This window comes from Diaphorina citri, unplaced genomic scaffold, assembly GCF_000475195.1.
Source record: "Diaphorina citri unplaced genomic scaffold, Diaci psyllid genome assembly version 1.1 scaffold106, whole genome shotgun sequence".
Classification (NCBI taxonomy): Eukaryota; Metazoa; Arthropoda; class Insecta; order Hemiptera; family Psyllidae; genus Diaphorina; species Diaphorina citri.
The window spans coordinates 220,917-235,280 of record NW_007377543.1 but is presented as its reverse complement, the minus strand read 5'-3'; the positions used below and the strand labels follow the sequence as shown (position 1 = coordinate 235,280).

At 37.5% G+C, this 14,364-nt stretch overlaps 2 protein-coding genes across 3 annotated transcripts in view; both read right to left on the bottom strand.

The window, feature by feature from the left end:
• The window catches only part of LOC103524585, a 10,063-nt gene extending 8,903 nt beyond the window's left edge, over window positions 1–1,160 (bottom strand). The window contains exon 1 of the mRNA XM_017449668.2: window positions 1,067–1,160. Within this exon, the coding sequence (XP_017305157.1) occupies window positions 1,067–1,160 (94 nt within the window). The remainder of the gene's footprint in view (window positions 1–1,066) is intronic.
• A 5,770-nt stretch (window positions 1,161–6,930) lies between these two features.
• Window positions 6,931–8,669, bottom strand: LOC103524576. 2 transcript variants are annotated; one of them, XM_008489603.2, is made up of 3 exons: window positions 8,526–8,669; window positions 7,919–8,170; window positions 6,931–7,474 (listed from the first exon to the last, which is right to left on the bottom strand). In XM_008489603.2, the coding sequence occupies exons 2-3, from the start codon at window positions 8,154–8,156 to the stop codon at window positions 7,275–7,277; spliced, it is 438 nt and encodes a 145-aa protein (XP_008487825.1). In that variant the 5' UTR covers window positions 8,157–8,170; window positions 8,526–8,669; the 3' UTR covers window positions 6,931–7,274. The 2 variants fall into 2 exon arrangements, with proteins under 2 accessions (XP_008487825.1, XP_026675754.1); XM_026819953.1 differs by lacking the exon at window positions 8,526–8,669 and having other exon boundaries at window positions 7,134–7,474; window positions 7,919–8,350.
• Between the last annotated feature and the right edge of the window lie 5,695 nt (window positions 8,670–14,364).

Below are 14,364 nucleotides of genomic sequence, written 5' to 3'. Positions count from 1 at the left end.
TCTCAGTAGGTAATTTCAGCCACTCACTATCAGGTAGACCTGACAGGTACAACTGGTCAGATACGCCTGTCAAGTCTACCTGATACCTGATGAGCACACACACTATCAGGTAAACCTGACAGAAGGACCTGATCAAGTACACCTGTCAGGTAGTTCTGCCTGATAGTGAGTGAGATTTCTAAGGATCCCTGACAGAATCTGTCCTTGTCTGTGAGATAGGTGTGATATCTATCTCACAGTGTTTGAGGTTTGAGGACTTGGAAGGATTCGAAAAACCTCACATTTTGTCTCACCCTGTTTCACTAGTATGTAATTATAAAAGAAACGCACCTAACACACGTTTAACAGGTAACAGGTAGGTATGGGTACTCACACTTTTATTGAACTTTTCAAAAGTTTCAAAACAATTTGTCAAAAAAATAAAGTTTTTTCTTTGGGTTGAGAAAAAAAAAACTGTACAATGCCGTGCTAGGATCTTGTGAATGATTAATTGGCCATCGCAGCGTTATCATTGGCTGTTGGACTTGTTGGTTATCACCTGAATCAATAAATCAGACAAGGGTGACGGCTGGTATATCGCTGGTTAAGGCTTATTTTGCCTGATGTCAAAATGAATTTATACACCCGAGAGACGAAGGGCATGGGGGAAAAGGTTGTCGTTGTTATCTATTAGATTTTATTAATAGAGATGATTGTCGTGTTTAAAGCCCTGTTTGTAACTAATATTCTATCATTATTTTTATATACTTGTATTTATTTATTTATTTTACTCTGTTAGGGATAATCTTATTATTCTCTTTTTTCCGCCTCACGAGGCGAGGGTGGAAATCTCGCCCTCTGTCACTCAAAGATCATCTGTAGCTATATATAACGGCTATAAGCTTTTGTTGGGTTGATATTACCTGGCTCCTACGAAAGGATGAATAAAGTAATTTATGTACGTATCGCAAACTTTTTTGTACATAACCATAGCTTAGTTATATTGAAAATGTCCAACCCTAGGTAAGTTGTAGCATGTTTCTCTCTTGTAATGTTGATTTTGATGATCAGCTCCCAAATCATGGGCCACAAATTCGCAAACTGCTTGCAGAAGCTAATAGTCCCTTGAAGGGATGATTCACACATGTCATGGTTTTGATGGCAGAGATTGTCATGGGCATGTTTTCTCATGGCAATTATGGTAATTGTACTAAAGGATTATTTATTATCAATTATTTTAAACCATCACTGGATCAGACAGATATACTAAATCAACATTATATCTAGGTACCTACGTGGTACGTGAGTTCCAGTTATTGCAGATTTGCAAGGTTTGTTAACCACTGTTGTAGATTTGTATTAGCAAATTGTTCTCTGGTGAAAACATTAGATAGATATTGCCAAGTTCGGTTCGGTATAATTAGCAACATATAAGTTAGCTCTCCTAAGTACAATATAGTTAACACAACTAGATTATGTTGGACAGAATCAGTTATGCTTTTTTCCTTCTCGTTTCTTGGTGGATTAATGAGACGTTCTACATTCAAGAGGTAACACGGTTGTTGGTCCTTTATTTATTCACTAGCCAATGGCCATTGGGGTGTAGGCCTACATTTGGGGGAACATTTTATGTTAATCAGGTATATTTTATCTTTTATTTATAACTAGTATTAGCAGTAAGTGGATTCTGTTAATATGCATTGTATGCTTATATTCAATATTTAAAAGGGCATGGGGCACCTCAAGATTGGCAAAGAAAAACGGTTTTTACAAATGGTCTCATGATTCTGAATCTATTTGGTGTATAAATAACAAATTACATATGTAGGTAGGTCATTGTTTAAAATTATTTTCTTCCATGTCGCTTTTCTTCTTTTAGGTGAACATCAAATTATCATTGTTTATCTTGTGTTTCACATACTCATGAGATGGTTACACAGTTTCCAATAGTGAGCAAATTACCAAAACCCACAAGACAAGAGCTTTAAACAAATGTCCCGATATGAGCTTTTATGTAATAATCGGAACTTAATTTTACAAAATTAATATGTTGTATGCGTTGAACGAAATTAGTAGTGTTGTCAAATATGAAGAACCCACGGAAACTTTCATTGTCTAACGCAAAATAAAATGAAAAACTAGGGGTTTGGTGATGTCAATGGTCTCCCGCTAACAATAGTGCAGCAAAGTGTGTAGCGTGCAGACTTGTGTACAGCATAGGGAAGCAAGGCCAGGTTCTTGCTGCTGAAAGCGGCGTAGCCGTGTGTATCGTGGTGCAGACATCCGGGGAGGGTATGCCACTTCAGTGATGGGTGTTCCGTCTTCGGACACACCGACTATCATGGGCAGGTCCTCCACGTTCCCGTAGTCTGTGAACATGAGAGTTTTATGGTCAGTGAAATAGATGAAGGAGCACGGTAGCGCTCCATGGGTGTTCCGTCTTCGGACACACCGACTATCATGGGCAGGTCCTCCACGTTCCCGTAGTCTGTGAACATGAGAGTTTTATGGTCAGTAAAATAGATTAAGGAGCACGGTAGCGCTCCGTACTTCCACTTAAATTTTAACTCGATTTTTACGATATCGATTTCAAAGAAAGTACTAAAAAAACAAACAGGTTTCTTTTGATTTTAATGAGCACGGTTGTAGCATTTCATCAAAATTAATTAAAATGTATGAATACAGAGAGATACGGATAAAATTATTATTATCGTTCCTAATCTTTGTCTCTATACCTCAGAAGATTATTGTAAGGAAACTTTGAGATAAGTGACCTCGCTGAGAGTACGAGTAATAACAAAGTTTTCTTGAAGCTTCCTGAATTGCACTTATGATGCATGTTTTAGAGGAGATCTATGCATATCTTGGGGTAGGTAGGTATATGTCGAATTCACCATTAGTGGAGATGTCGTTTTCACAAACCTATTAGTGGATATGCCAACTTCACATATGAGTAGTAGATTCGTAGAAGCTTAACTCAATCTTTAGGGCTGTTTGCCCTTACAGCTTAGCCTCGGAGTGGGCTTTTCGTGTACAGAGTTAATCTACTATTAGTAGAGTAGTATCTGAAATTCCAAACACATTAGTTAAGTACCTACCTACTTATTTTCAAAGCTGGATATCTTTTTTAGGAAGTTTGATACAGGGAACTGTAACTGCTAGGGTCTTATCGTCCCGAAATCGAAGAGAGAGGGAAAACAGGATAGGAGAAAGCCAGCCGTTCCGAGAAAGGAATCGAACCCGTGGCCTAGCGCTTACAGCTGGATAGCTCTATGTAACTGCAATCCTCAAAGTTGATCTTCCTTGCACGAGACGGAAGGCACGCCACTATTGAAACATTCCACCTGTATCACAATGCCACTGATGCCGTTTATTTCATTCCTTAATTCCCAGCCGTTTCTGAGATATAAGCGTGGTTCGCAAATCACGAACCACCCTGTATAGGTAATAATCTGTTCAAATAGGTATTCATGAATATTTCCTTCATTCTTTCAGATACCCATATTACTCATGGATGCATTAGAGATACACCACTGAACACCAAGAAAGTCCAAAGACTTGGCGGAGACGGAGGAAAAAGAAGAAGGACACCACAAAAAATGTGTTTCTTGTGGCCATGTTTTATCACAGAAAACAAGAAGAAAAGTGGCAATCTCGTCAATTCTAGTCATCGATTCTAGCACACATTGAGACAGTTATTACCCGACCGGTCGCATTTTTATTCCTTTTATTGTTTCTGATTTTTGCGGAGACGGAGGAAAAAGAAGAAGGACACCACAAAAAATGTGTTTCTTGTGGCCATGTTTTTATCACAGAAAACAAGAAGAAAAGTGGCAATCTCGTCAATTCTAGTCAGCGGAGACGGAGGAAAAAGAAGAAGGACACCACAAAAAATGTGTTTCTTGTGGCCATGTTTTTATCACAGAAAACAAGAAGAAAAGTGATAATCTCGTCAATTCTAGCACACATTGAGACAGTTATTACCCGACCGGTCGCATTTTTATTCCTTTTATTGTTTCTGAGTATTAACTAATATACCGATACTTTTGGAAAAGGCGCTAAGTAGCTCATAAACTGACGGAATATTACTATAGGTACCTCCCGTAGGGTCGACCTAAAGCAAGGTCAAATCTGAAATGACGAAAATGTTAAATTAGGCAGGTACCAATTTTAGGTCAACATAGCTAATTATAGCTACCTAGGTATAATCTCATTTTATTTCCCGTGTCATGTACCTATTGGTACCTATTTATAAGTTAGATCTGATGTAACTCCATTTAGTCAGTAATCTATGACTATGGAGTTAATGGAGTATGAAGGCTGAAAACAGAGTGGTGCAGAGAGCATAGATCTTTTTATTCTCAGCTCTATGCGGTTCGAAATCGTCTCTTCCCTCTATTGTCGCTTTCCTCTCTACTTGTTTGATGCTCTATGAGTTTATGCGCTATTTTCTCCGCTCCACTCAACTCAGTTTTTATCCTAAGAAGATAAGTACTCTAACCACCCATTTCAGATGTTGTTTCTGGGTGACCAACCCTTCGGGGGCCCTGAAACAACCGTCAATCCTTATAAGCTTATAACACCATGAAAATGGTATACTCGTAGATATTTCTCAGTTTTAGAAGGATAGTAGCTGCTTCCAAATTCGGAGTCGACCCTGCGAGAATTTCGTTACCTCAGGTTGAGGAAAACTGATCTGGAGCGACACCTGAAGAGTGTGTATTACCATCGTCATTGCCATTATGCCATATGTTAGCTGATCTGGAGCGACACCTGAAGAGTGTGTATTACCATCGTCATTGCCATTATGCCATATTTTATGTGATGATGGAACATATTGGTTCTGCTGTCCAGCGTGTGAGATGCTATTGTGGTTTCTGGTTGCAGTCGACTTGTCTCGGGAGAAATAATCGCGATTCTAATAATGAGTTGTGAAATGAACTTCTTGGGAAATGAAAATAATTGTAATAATATGGTTCACATACATGTGAGTTCATACCTATGGTTGATATTGTTGATAATGATATAATATCGTGTCTAGATAACTAAGTCTTTCGCCATTCTCTGACCATTTGTTCACCAATGCAGGTTCGTCACCCTATGTTTCATTGATCAAGAGCAAAATTTGATCTAGTTTAAGGACCACAGGCAGTTTTCTGCTAGGTAACAAGCTAATCAACCCTCCCTGGAAAACCGTCAATAGAGCTAAAACCTTGTATCCAGAGAATTTTATCCACCGTTGAATAACTTCAATATGTGTCCATCATTGAATGCTTATTATTGAATTGTGGTCTTGCCCGTAGACCAGACATTAGGATATAGTGTGAAGATTCATATTTTGTGCATGAAGAATATTTTGTTACAACTACCTACAACACAATACATCAAAATTGTAGAAGTTCAAAGCTTTGCGCCGAAACCTCAACTTAATATTTCTGGTTATTAATGACATCAAAGGCACCAAGAGCTTTGGACATGAAGATCTGGAGCTCAAGATAGGTTCTGATAATATTAGAGCACATTTATATTAACAAGAGATATGCTGCAGATAGTGTCTCCAACCAAGTGAAAGAAAAATGAAGCAAACAATGTGAAGGATTCCAAAGTCAAAAGAATTATCGTACTCTTAAGAAAAGAACGAGACCATGAAAAGAAGAAATATGGCGTTAAAATATTTACAATTAATAATAATGTGAATGACACAAATATATTGTATAAATAATGAATAGATGGTATACATAATAATGAGATCTGAGCTTTGGAATCCTTGTTTTACTCAGTGGGTACCAACTTTGTAAGAATGTCTACCAGTATGCTTGTACCTATATATACGAAACCAATTTAGATTTGGATCAAAATCTGACTTGTTAAACCTAGAGTAACCTAGGTAACTGGGTTTCTTTTGAAGATTTTTATTGAAGAGCTTGTCATGCCTTTTATTCCTTCTAAATTAAGTAAATTTTCGCTTAAACCTGTCTCAGAACTGCCACCTTAAAGGCTTTGTGGGATGGTAGCCCCTGATTTTAAGCGCAATAATGGCAACATTTCAACCTGTACAATATTAACATCAGCTCATCAACACTTGCCAAAATGATAATTGCCTCACATCAGAGCCCTCAGGCTAGCATGTTTCTCTCTTGTAATGTTGATTTTGATGATCAGCTCCCAAATCATGGGCCACAAATTCGCAAACTGCTTGCAGAAGCTAATGGTCACTTGAAGGGATGATTCACACATGTCATGGTATTGATGGCAGAGATTGTCATGGGCATGTTTTCTCATGGCAATTATGGTGATTGTACTAAAGGATTATTTATTATCAATTATTTTAAACCATCACTGGATCAGACAATCAGACAGATTATGACAGATATAACTACTAAATCAACATTATATCTAGGTACCTACGTGGTACGTGAGTTCCAGTTATTGCAGATTTGCAAGGTTTGTTAACCACTGTTGTAGATTTGTATTAGCAAATTGTTCTCTGGTGAAAACATTAGATAGATATTGCCAAGTTCGGTTCGGTATAATTAGCAACATATAAGTTAGCTCTCCTAAGTACAATATAGTTAACATAACTAGATTATGTTGGACAGATTCAGTTATGCTTTTTTCCTTCTCGTTTCTTGGTGGATTAATGAGACGTTCTACATTCAAGAGGTAATACGGTTGTTGGTCCTTTATTTATTCACTTGCCAATGGCCATTGGGGTGTAGGCCTACATTTGGGGGAACATTTTATGTTAATCAGGTATCTTTTATTTATAACTAGTATTAGAAGTAAGTGAATTCTGTTAATATGCATGTACCATTGTACCTATGCATTGCATGCTTATATTCAATAATTAAAAGGGCATGGGGCACCTCAAGATTGGAAAAGAAAAACGGTTTTTACAAATGGTCTCATGATTCTGAATCTATTTGGTGTATAAATAACAAATTACATATGTAGGTAGGTCATTGTTTAAAATTATTTTCTTCCATGTCGCTTTTCTTCTTTTAGGTGAACATCAAATTATCATTGCTTATCTTGTGTTTCACATACTCATGAGATGTTTACACAGTTTCCAATAATGAGCAAATTACCAAAAACCACAACACAAGAGCTTTAAACAAATGTCCCGATATGAGCTTTTATGTAATAATCGGAACTTAATTTTACAAAATTAATATGTTGTATGCGTTGAACGAAATTAGTAGTGTTGTCAAATATGAAGAACCCACGGAAACTTTCATTGTCTAACGCAAAATAAAATGAAAAACTAGGGGTTTGGTGATGTCAATGGTCTCCCGCTAACAATAGTGCAGCAAAGTGTGTAGCGTGCAGACTTGTGTACAGCATAGGGAAGCAAGGCCAGGTTCTTGCTGCTGAAAGCGGCGTAGCCGTGTGTATCGTGGTGCAGACATCCGGGGAGGGTATGCCACTTCAGTGATGGGTGTTCCGTCTTCGGACACACCGACTATCATGGGCAGGTCCTCCACGTTCCCGTAGTCTGTGAACATGAGAGTTTTATGGTCAGTAAAATAGATTAAGGAGCACGGTAGCGCTCCGCCCCGCCAAGTCAAGAAAGTTTGACCGCTAATGGTTATTATGTGAAATCGCTCCTTCAGGAGAACCCTCCCACTCAAAAGAAAACCAGAAGAAAAATGGAATCTCAAGTAGAAGCGTAATCACTGAAAGGTTTTTATACCACCAACCCGTAGAGATTTGTTATTGCAGTCAAATTATCACATAAATAATGAAGGTAAAATTTAATGCCTTTTGACTTAGAATGGACTCGCACACTCTTGTTCATCAGGCAAGCGTCTTTACCACTACGTCACAGAGAGGCAGGGAAGAAGAGTGGAAAAAGTGACATGGGATGCAGCTAAGTCACAGGTGTGACGTGCGTTGCAGGACTAGTTTGCTAATCGTCACAAAGCGTGGTCACACTTACCTGCATACAATTCCTCCAAGGCATTCCTGCCACTTGAAGACATGCTTCTCTTGCCTCCTGCGTCCCGCTTTCCATAAATTGAGCACATTACATTCCGCACTTGATACAACCTCTCCGCGCATGCGTGGATCGGTATCGATGGCACCTTATTTTTAGTATCTCCTTCATTCGCGCTTGTCAAATGTGAGAGGACGGCCAGGAAAATGCAAGTGATCAAGTGAGGGTGAGCTTTGACCATTTCCTGTGTTGAGACTGTGAGATGAAAAGGGGAAACGATTAGTACCGTGGAGAACTGAGAAAAGATAGGCAGGGAAGAAGGGCGGAAAAAGTGATTTTAATTGAAAGTCCTGGAATTTTGGTGTAACGCCCTATCCTCAGAATAAGACCATGAACATTGATAGTCAAGATTAGGTGTAGGTACTATTAATTTTCAAGTCCATTCGTTAGGTAAAAGTGGCTCCAACACTAATAATTACTTAATTACCTACAAAATATGGCCCAAATCCACAACACAAACAGAGAGATTATCAAGCTTAGTGAAAACAGTGATGTTTTATAGTTATCCCTCTGTAAATAACTCTCAATAAAACAATGAAATTTTACTTACAAGATGACTGATGTGTCGAGACAGAGTGAGACACGAGAACTGAGAAACTAAATGTCCAAAACTGAGATTTTATAGAGAGACATGTAGGATGATAGGGTGGCTTTTGGAGGCAAGTTGATCAAGCGTGATTAATGAAATTAATAAAGCCGAGAGCTTCCTCATGCGGAAACATATTGAGAGTGACCTTTTCGTGTCTATTTTTAGTTCTCCTCTGCTGTAAGAAGAAAATGTGTATAGAAAAGAAAGGGTTGCAAACTGGTTTGATAAGACAGTAGGACAGGGACAGTACTCATTTTTAGGCTTTTATAAATAATCAGTTAACCATAAAAGTCACCTTTACTATCCATATTGTAACCGAGAGCTTCCTCATGCGGAAACATATTGAGAGTGACCTTTTCGTGTCTATTTTTAGTTCTCCTCTGCTGTAAGAAGAAAATGTGTAGAAAAGAAAGGGTTGCAAACTGGTTTGATAGGACAGGGACAGTACTCATTTTTAGGCTTTTATAAATAGTCAGTTAACCATAAAAGTCACCTTTGCTATCCATATTGTAACTACAGCTGATCTAATTCTATTTTATATTATGCATATTACAGAATAGAACCGGGGGATATCACAAAAAGTGGTAGGTGTCCCATAAGTGGGTAACTAGAATTTGTACAGACTTGTTATACCGTTTAATACATGATTATCTGTACACTTCGTTATACCTATCTTTGAAAATAGGTACTCTCTTTGCTGGCATTTTATCACTCAACCAGACCACCACTCCTGCGAGTATAAAGTTCCACGTTATATTTTCAGAAGAAAATCCTTCCCTTTCGACTTCAAAGGGTCACTTCAACCATCCTACCCACAACGTCACCATATTGTAACTACAGCTGATCTAATTCTATTTTATATGCATATTACAGAATAGAACCGGGGGATATCACAAAAAGTGGTAGGTGTCCAATAAGTGGGTAACTAGAATTTGTACAGACTTGTTAAACCGTTTAATACATGATTATCTGTACACTTCGTTATACCTATCTTTGAAAATACTCTCTTTGCTGCCATTTTATCACTCAACCAGACCACCACTCCTACGAGTACCTATATAGTTCCACGTTATATTTTCAGAAGAAAATCCTTCCCTTTCGACTTCAAAGGGTCACTTCAACCATCCTACCCACAACGTCACAAAAAATTAACATGAATATTCAAGTTTACTTACATTTTCTTACTTCGTTCTTCACAGATTTTCTCTGTCGCCTGTGCATCTATTTTTAAAGATTTTCTCATTCGCTTCATGTCCATTGTTCTTATAACCCAGACGGTAGCCTTTTGGGTATGAGTTTGACCTTTATCTGTCAAGACAATAAACAGTTTTGGAGGACAAGTTGGAGACGTTTTTCTAGAAATTGATAATTTACTGCCCACTATAAAAACGAAAGTCTAGAACTATGTAGGTACGTCAGATTTTAATTTTAATTACACATGATATTTTCACACTCTTTATGAAGATAGTATATAGATGTAGCATATATGAACATGATGGATACTAACTAGGCATTATGATGAACAATGTTCAATTGTTCATGGCTCAAAAGTTCATGTTTGCCCCAATTGGCCATGAGGAAAAAAAAACTGCCTAGGTCACAAAGATGATCATAAAAAAGTCAAATTTAGAAGATTAAAAAGAGAGGTGTGATAAAGGGGACTAAAACTATTGAGGCCTTATCTTCACAAAATCGAAGAGAGATGAGGGACAAGATAGGAAAAAGCTAGCTGTTAAGATCGGTAAGAAAACGAAGCTTGCCTTATTTAGGATAAGGTTCACCTCAGGCGGGAATGAAGATGTCCTTATAGCAAAGCTCTGACTCTCATGTTGCAAAGGCTTCAAAATGCAATAAGGGTTGCATACTTGTAACTATCGCACGGCGTAGTATTGACATACTTAAAATGCACGCTAAGTAAGAATTCATCTTACCCCTCCCCTTCAGATTTAGAACTAACTTTGCAATAATTTGAATAATACATATTATTTCTTATTAAGGAACCACTAATTGATCCTCTTTTGGGTTATTTTTCTACTGAATAATTCAAATTTGTCCCAATTTCGTTGATAAATGGCACGATTATAGGGATGGTACCTTGTAGTTACCTATACCCTTGTATGTAAGTTGTATGTAAGTCTTTGGAAGGAAAACACTGACAGTCTTCGGCGCATTCAGTCTTTCAGTCCACCGTTTCAATTATGTATTATTAATAATTATTACCTATACCTGTTTCATTTATCCGAGTTATCTGATTGATACACTTTCAGCCTTATTGGAAACCTTGGAGTCTGCACTTCTTTATGTAGATGGTCCAGAGTGTTATTAAAGGTCAGATGAGAACCGCATTCCTGTCCTATTGTTGGCGTTCCAGGTCTGTGTCAGGTTCAGGTCTGTCAGGTTATATTATGCCGCGTGGCTCCAGCCTGGATGGATTTTAATATCAGTTTTAATTACTACAATATTTCAAACATTTCTACATTATTTTGTTGTGAACAAGTTGTCTGGAATGACCATGTGTAGAAAAAGAGAGGTGTGATAAAGGGGACTAAAACTATTGAGGCCTTATCTTCACAAAATCGAAGAGAGATGAGGGACAAGATAGGAAAAAACTAGCTGTTAAGATCGGTAAGAAAACGAACTTTGCCTTATTTAGGATAAAGTCCACGTCAGGCGGAAATGAAGATATCCTTATAGCAAAGCTCTGACTCTTGTTGCAAAGGCTTCAAAATGCAATAAGGGTTGCATACTTGTAACTATCGCACGGCGTAGTATTGACATACTTAAAATGCACGCTAAGTAAGAATTCATCTCCACCCCTCCCCTTCAGATTTAGAACTAACTTTGCAATAATTTAAATAATACATATTATTTCTTATTAAGGAACCACTAATTGATCCTCTTTTGGGTTACTTTTCTACTGTATAATTCAAATTTGTCCCAATTTCGTTGATAAATGGCACAATTATAGGGATGGTACCTTGTAGTTATCTATACCCTTGTATGTTGTATGTAAGTCTTTGGAAAGAAAACACTGACAGTCTTCGGCGCATTCAGTCTTTCAGTCCACCGTTTCAATTATGTAGGTATTATTAATTATTATACCTGTTCCATTTATCCGAGTTATCTGATACACTTTCAGCCTTATTGGAAATCTTGGAGTCTGCACTTCTTTATGTAGATGGTTCAGAGTGTTATTAAACGTCAGATGAGAACCGCATTCCTGTCCTATTGTTGGCGTTTCAGGTCTGTGTCAGGTTCAGGTCTGTCAGGTTATATTATGCCGCGTGGCTCCAGCCTAGATGGATTTTAATATCAGTTTTAATTACTACAATATTTCAAACATTTCTACATTTGTTGTGAACAAGTTGTCTGGAATGACCATGTGTAGAAAAAAAAACGCGTCATACCATCTCGATGTAAAGTCAAATAACTACCACAAATAAGTAGATTATAGATAGCTACATACGTACGTAGTTTGATGACAAAACCCATCATCTAAAGAAGATTATGAATTCCACAATCATGTGGAAAAAAGTTTGAATGGATGGATAATAATCCACAGTAGACAATTTTCTTCGAATTACCATAGTTTCTAAAATTCTTATTATAATCGTTTCCGTTGCACATGAATTATACCTAAGGACTGATATAGGTGATACTGAACTGAGATAATGCATGCCTGTATGTCAAGTAAATAATAAAAGCACACTCTATCGGAAATAAATATTACCTACTCAAAGTAGAAGACATGACTGAAATGAGTAGGTAGGTATACATGACTGATCCAAATAGGTACTTAACTGATTCAATATATAGATACCTAATTAATCAGTGAAATTACACATCGCATACAGGCACTTCTAATCTGAAACGTACGTATAAAACTATACGTTATACGTACACATACTAACTTAAAATAGCGATTTTTAATCAATCCGATTGCATATTAATGACCAAAAACAATTCGAACAGATCGGTTTTTTTTTTTCTGCACGTTGTAAACGGTGTTCGTTGAACTTTATATCAAACATTTTGCTTACATCCGACCGCGGTAGGTAAATGGTTCCGCAACTCTAGGACTGGTTTTGGTTCTTTGATTTATGAATTAATCAGCTATCTCATAAGCGAGATGATCAATAAAACAGATGCGAAACAACTTCTGAAATTTCTTGCTAAAGTGAGAACTGCTTAAGCCAGAGCTAATATGGACTAATAGCTTTGAGGAATACTGTGTACCTGTGCTTGCAATTAAGTTGATTTATATTGGTACACACAGAATGGCTAGTGAGGTGATATTCCGTAGGTATTTTAACACTCTGTTAACAGTGGGATACACTGTATCTTCAGTCGACTTACAAGAAGCCAATTGCTATCGACATAGTTAGCCAAAAAATAGACCAATCATGCGATTGTACTGAGTCTTCCAAATAAAAACGTTAAGAAAGTGTGCTCGGGGTCACCAGTGAGTTACATTCTTACTTTATTACAACATATGATTTGGTTGATTTGACTACTCTTGATTTTGATTGATATTAGCGTGTTGCTATTTTTGTCTCGCCCAAGTAGGAACCTAAATAGTCTATACCAACTGCTATGGTCTTATCGTCCCGAAATCGAAGAGAGAAGGAAGACAGGATAGGAGAAAGCCAGCCGTTCCGAGAATATTATAATCGTTTCCGTTGCACATAAATTATACCTAAGGACTGATATAGGTGATACTGAACTGAGATACTGCATGCCTGAATGTCAACTAAATAATAAAAGTACACTCTATCGGAAATAAATATTACCTACTCAAAGTAGAAGACATGACTGAAATGAGTAGGTATATATGAGATGACTGATCCAAATAGGTACTTAACTGATTCAATAGATAGGTACCTAATTAATCAGTGAAATTACACATCGCATACAGGCACTTCTAATCTGAAACGTATACGAATAAGACTATACGTACACATACTAACTTAAAATAGCGATTTTTAATCAATCCGATTGCATATTAATGACCAAACACAATTCGAACAGATCGGGATCTGATGTAACTCCATTTAGTCAGTAATCTATGACTATGGAGTTAATGGAGTATGAAGGCTGAAAACAGAGTGGTGCAGAGAGCATCGATCTTTTTGTTCTCAGCTCTATGCGGTTCGAAATCGTCTCTTCCCTCTATTGTCGCTTTCCTCTACTTGTTTCCTCTACTTGTTTGATGCTCTATGAGTTTATGCGCTATTTTCTCCGCTCCACTCAACTCAGTTTTTATCCTAAGAAGATAAGTACTCTAACCACCCATTTCAGATGTTGTTTCTGGGTGACCAATCCTTCGGGGGCCCTGAAACAACCATCAATCCTTATAAGCTTATAACACCATGAAAATGGTATACTCGTAGATATTTCTCAGTTTTAGAAGGATAGTAGCTGCTTCCAAATTCGGAGTCGACCCTGCGAGAATTTCGTCACCTCAGGTTGAGGAAAGCTGATCTGGAGCGACACCTGAAGAGTGTGTATTACCATCGTCATTGCCATTATGCCATATTTTATGTGATGATGGAACATATTGGTTCTGCTGTCCAGCGTGTGAGATGCTATTGTGGTTTCTGGTTGCAGTCGACTTGTCTCGGGAGAAATAATCGCGATTCTAATAATAAGTTGTGAAATGAACTTCTTGGGAAATGAAAATAATTGTAATAATATGGTTCACATACATGTGAGTTCATACTTATGTTTGATATTGTTGATAATGATATAATATCGTGTCTAGATAACTAAGTCTTTCGCCATTCTCTGACCATTTGTTCAC

Coding starts and splice junctions, on each gene's coding strand:
- LOC103524576 (XM_008489603.2), bottom strand. CDS start 8,156: ATGGTCAAAGCTCACCCTCACTTGATCACTTGCATTTTCCTGGCCGTC. Junction 7,475..7,918: donor CTTGGAGGAATTGTATGCAG/GTAAGTGTGACC, acceptor TCATGTTCACAG/ACTACGGGAACGTGGAGGAC.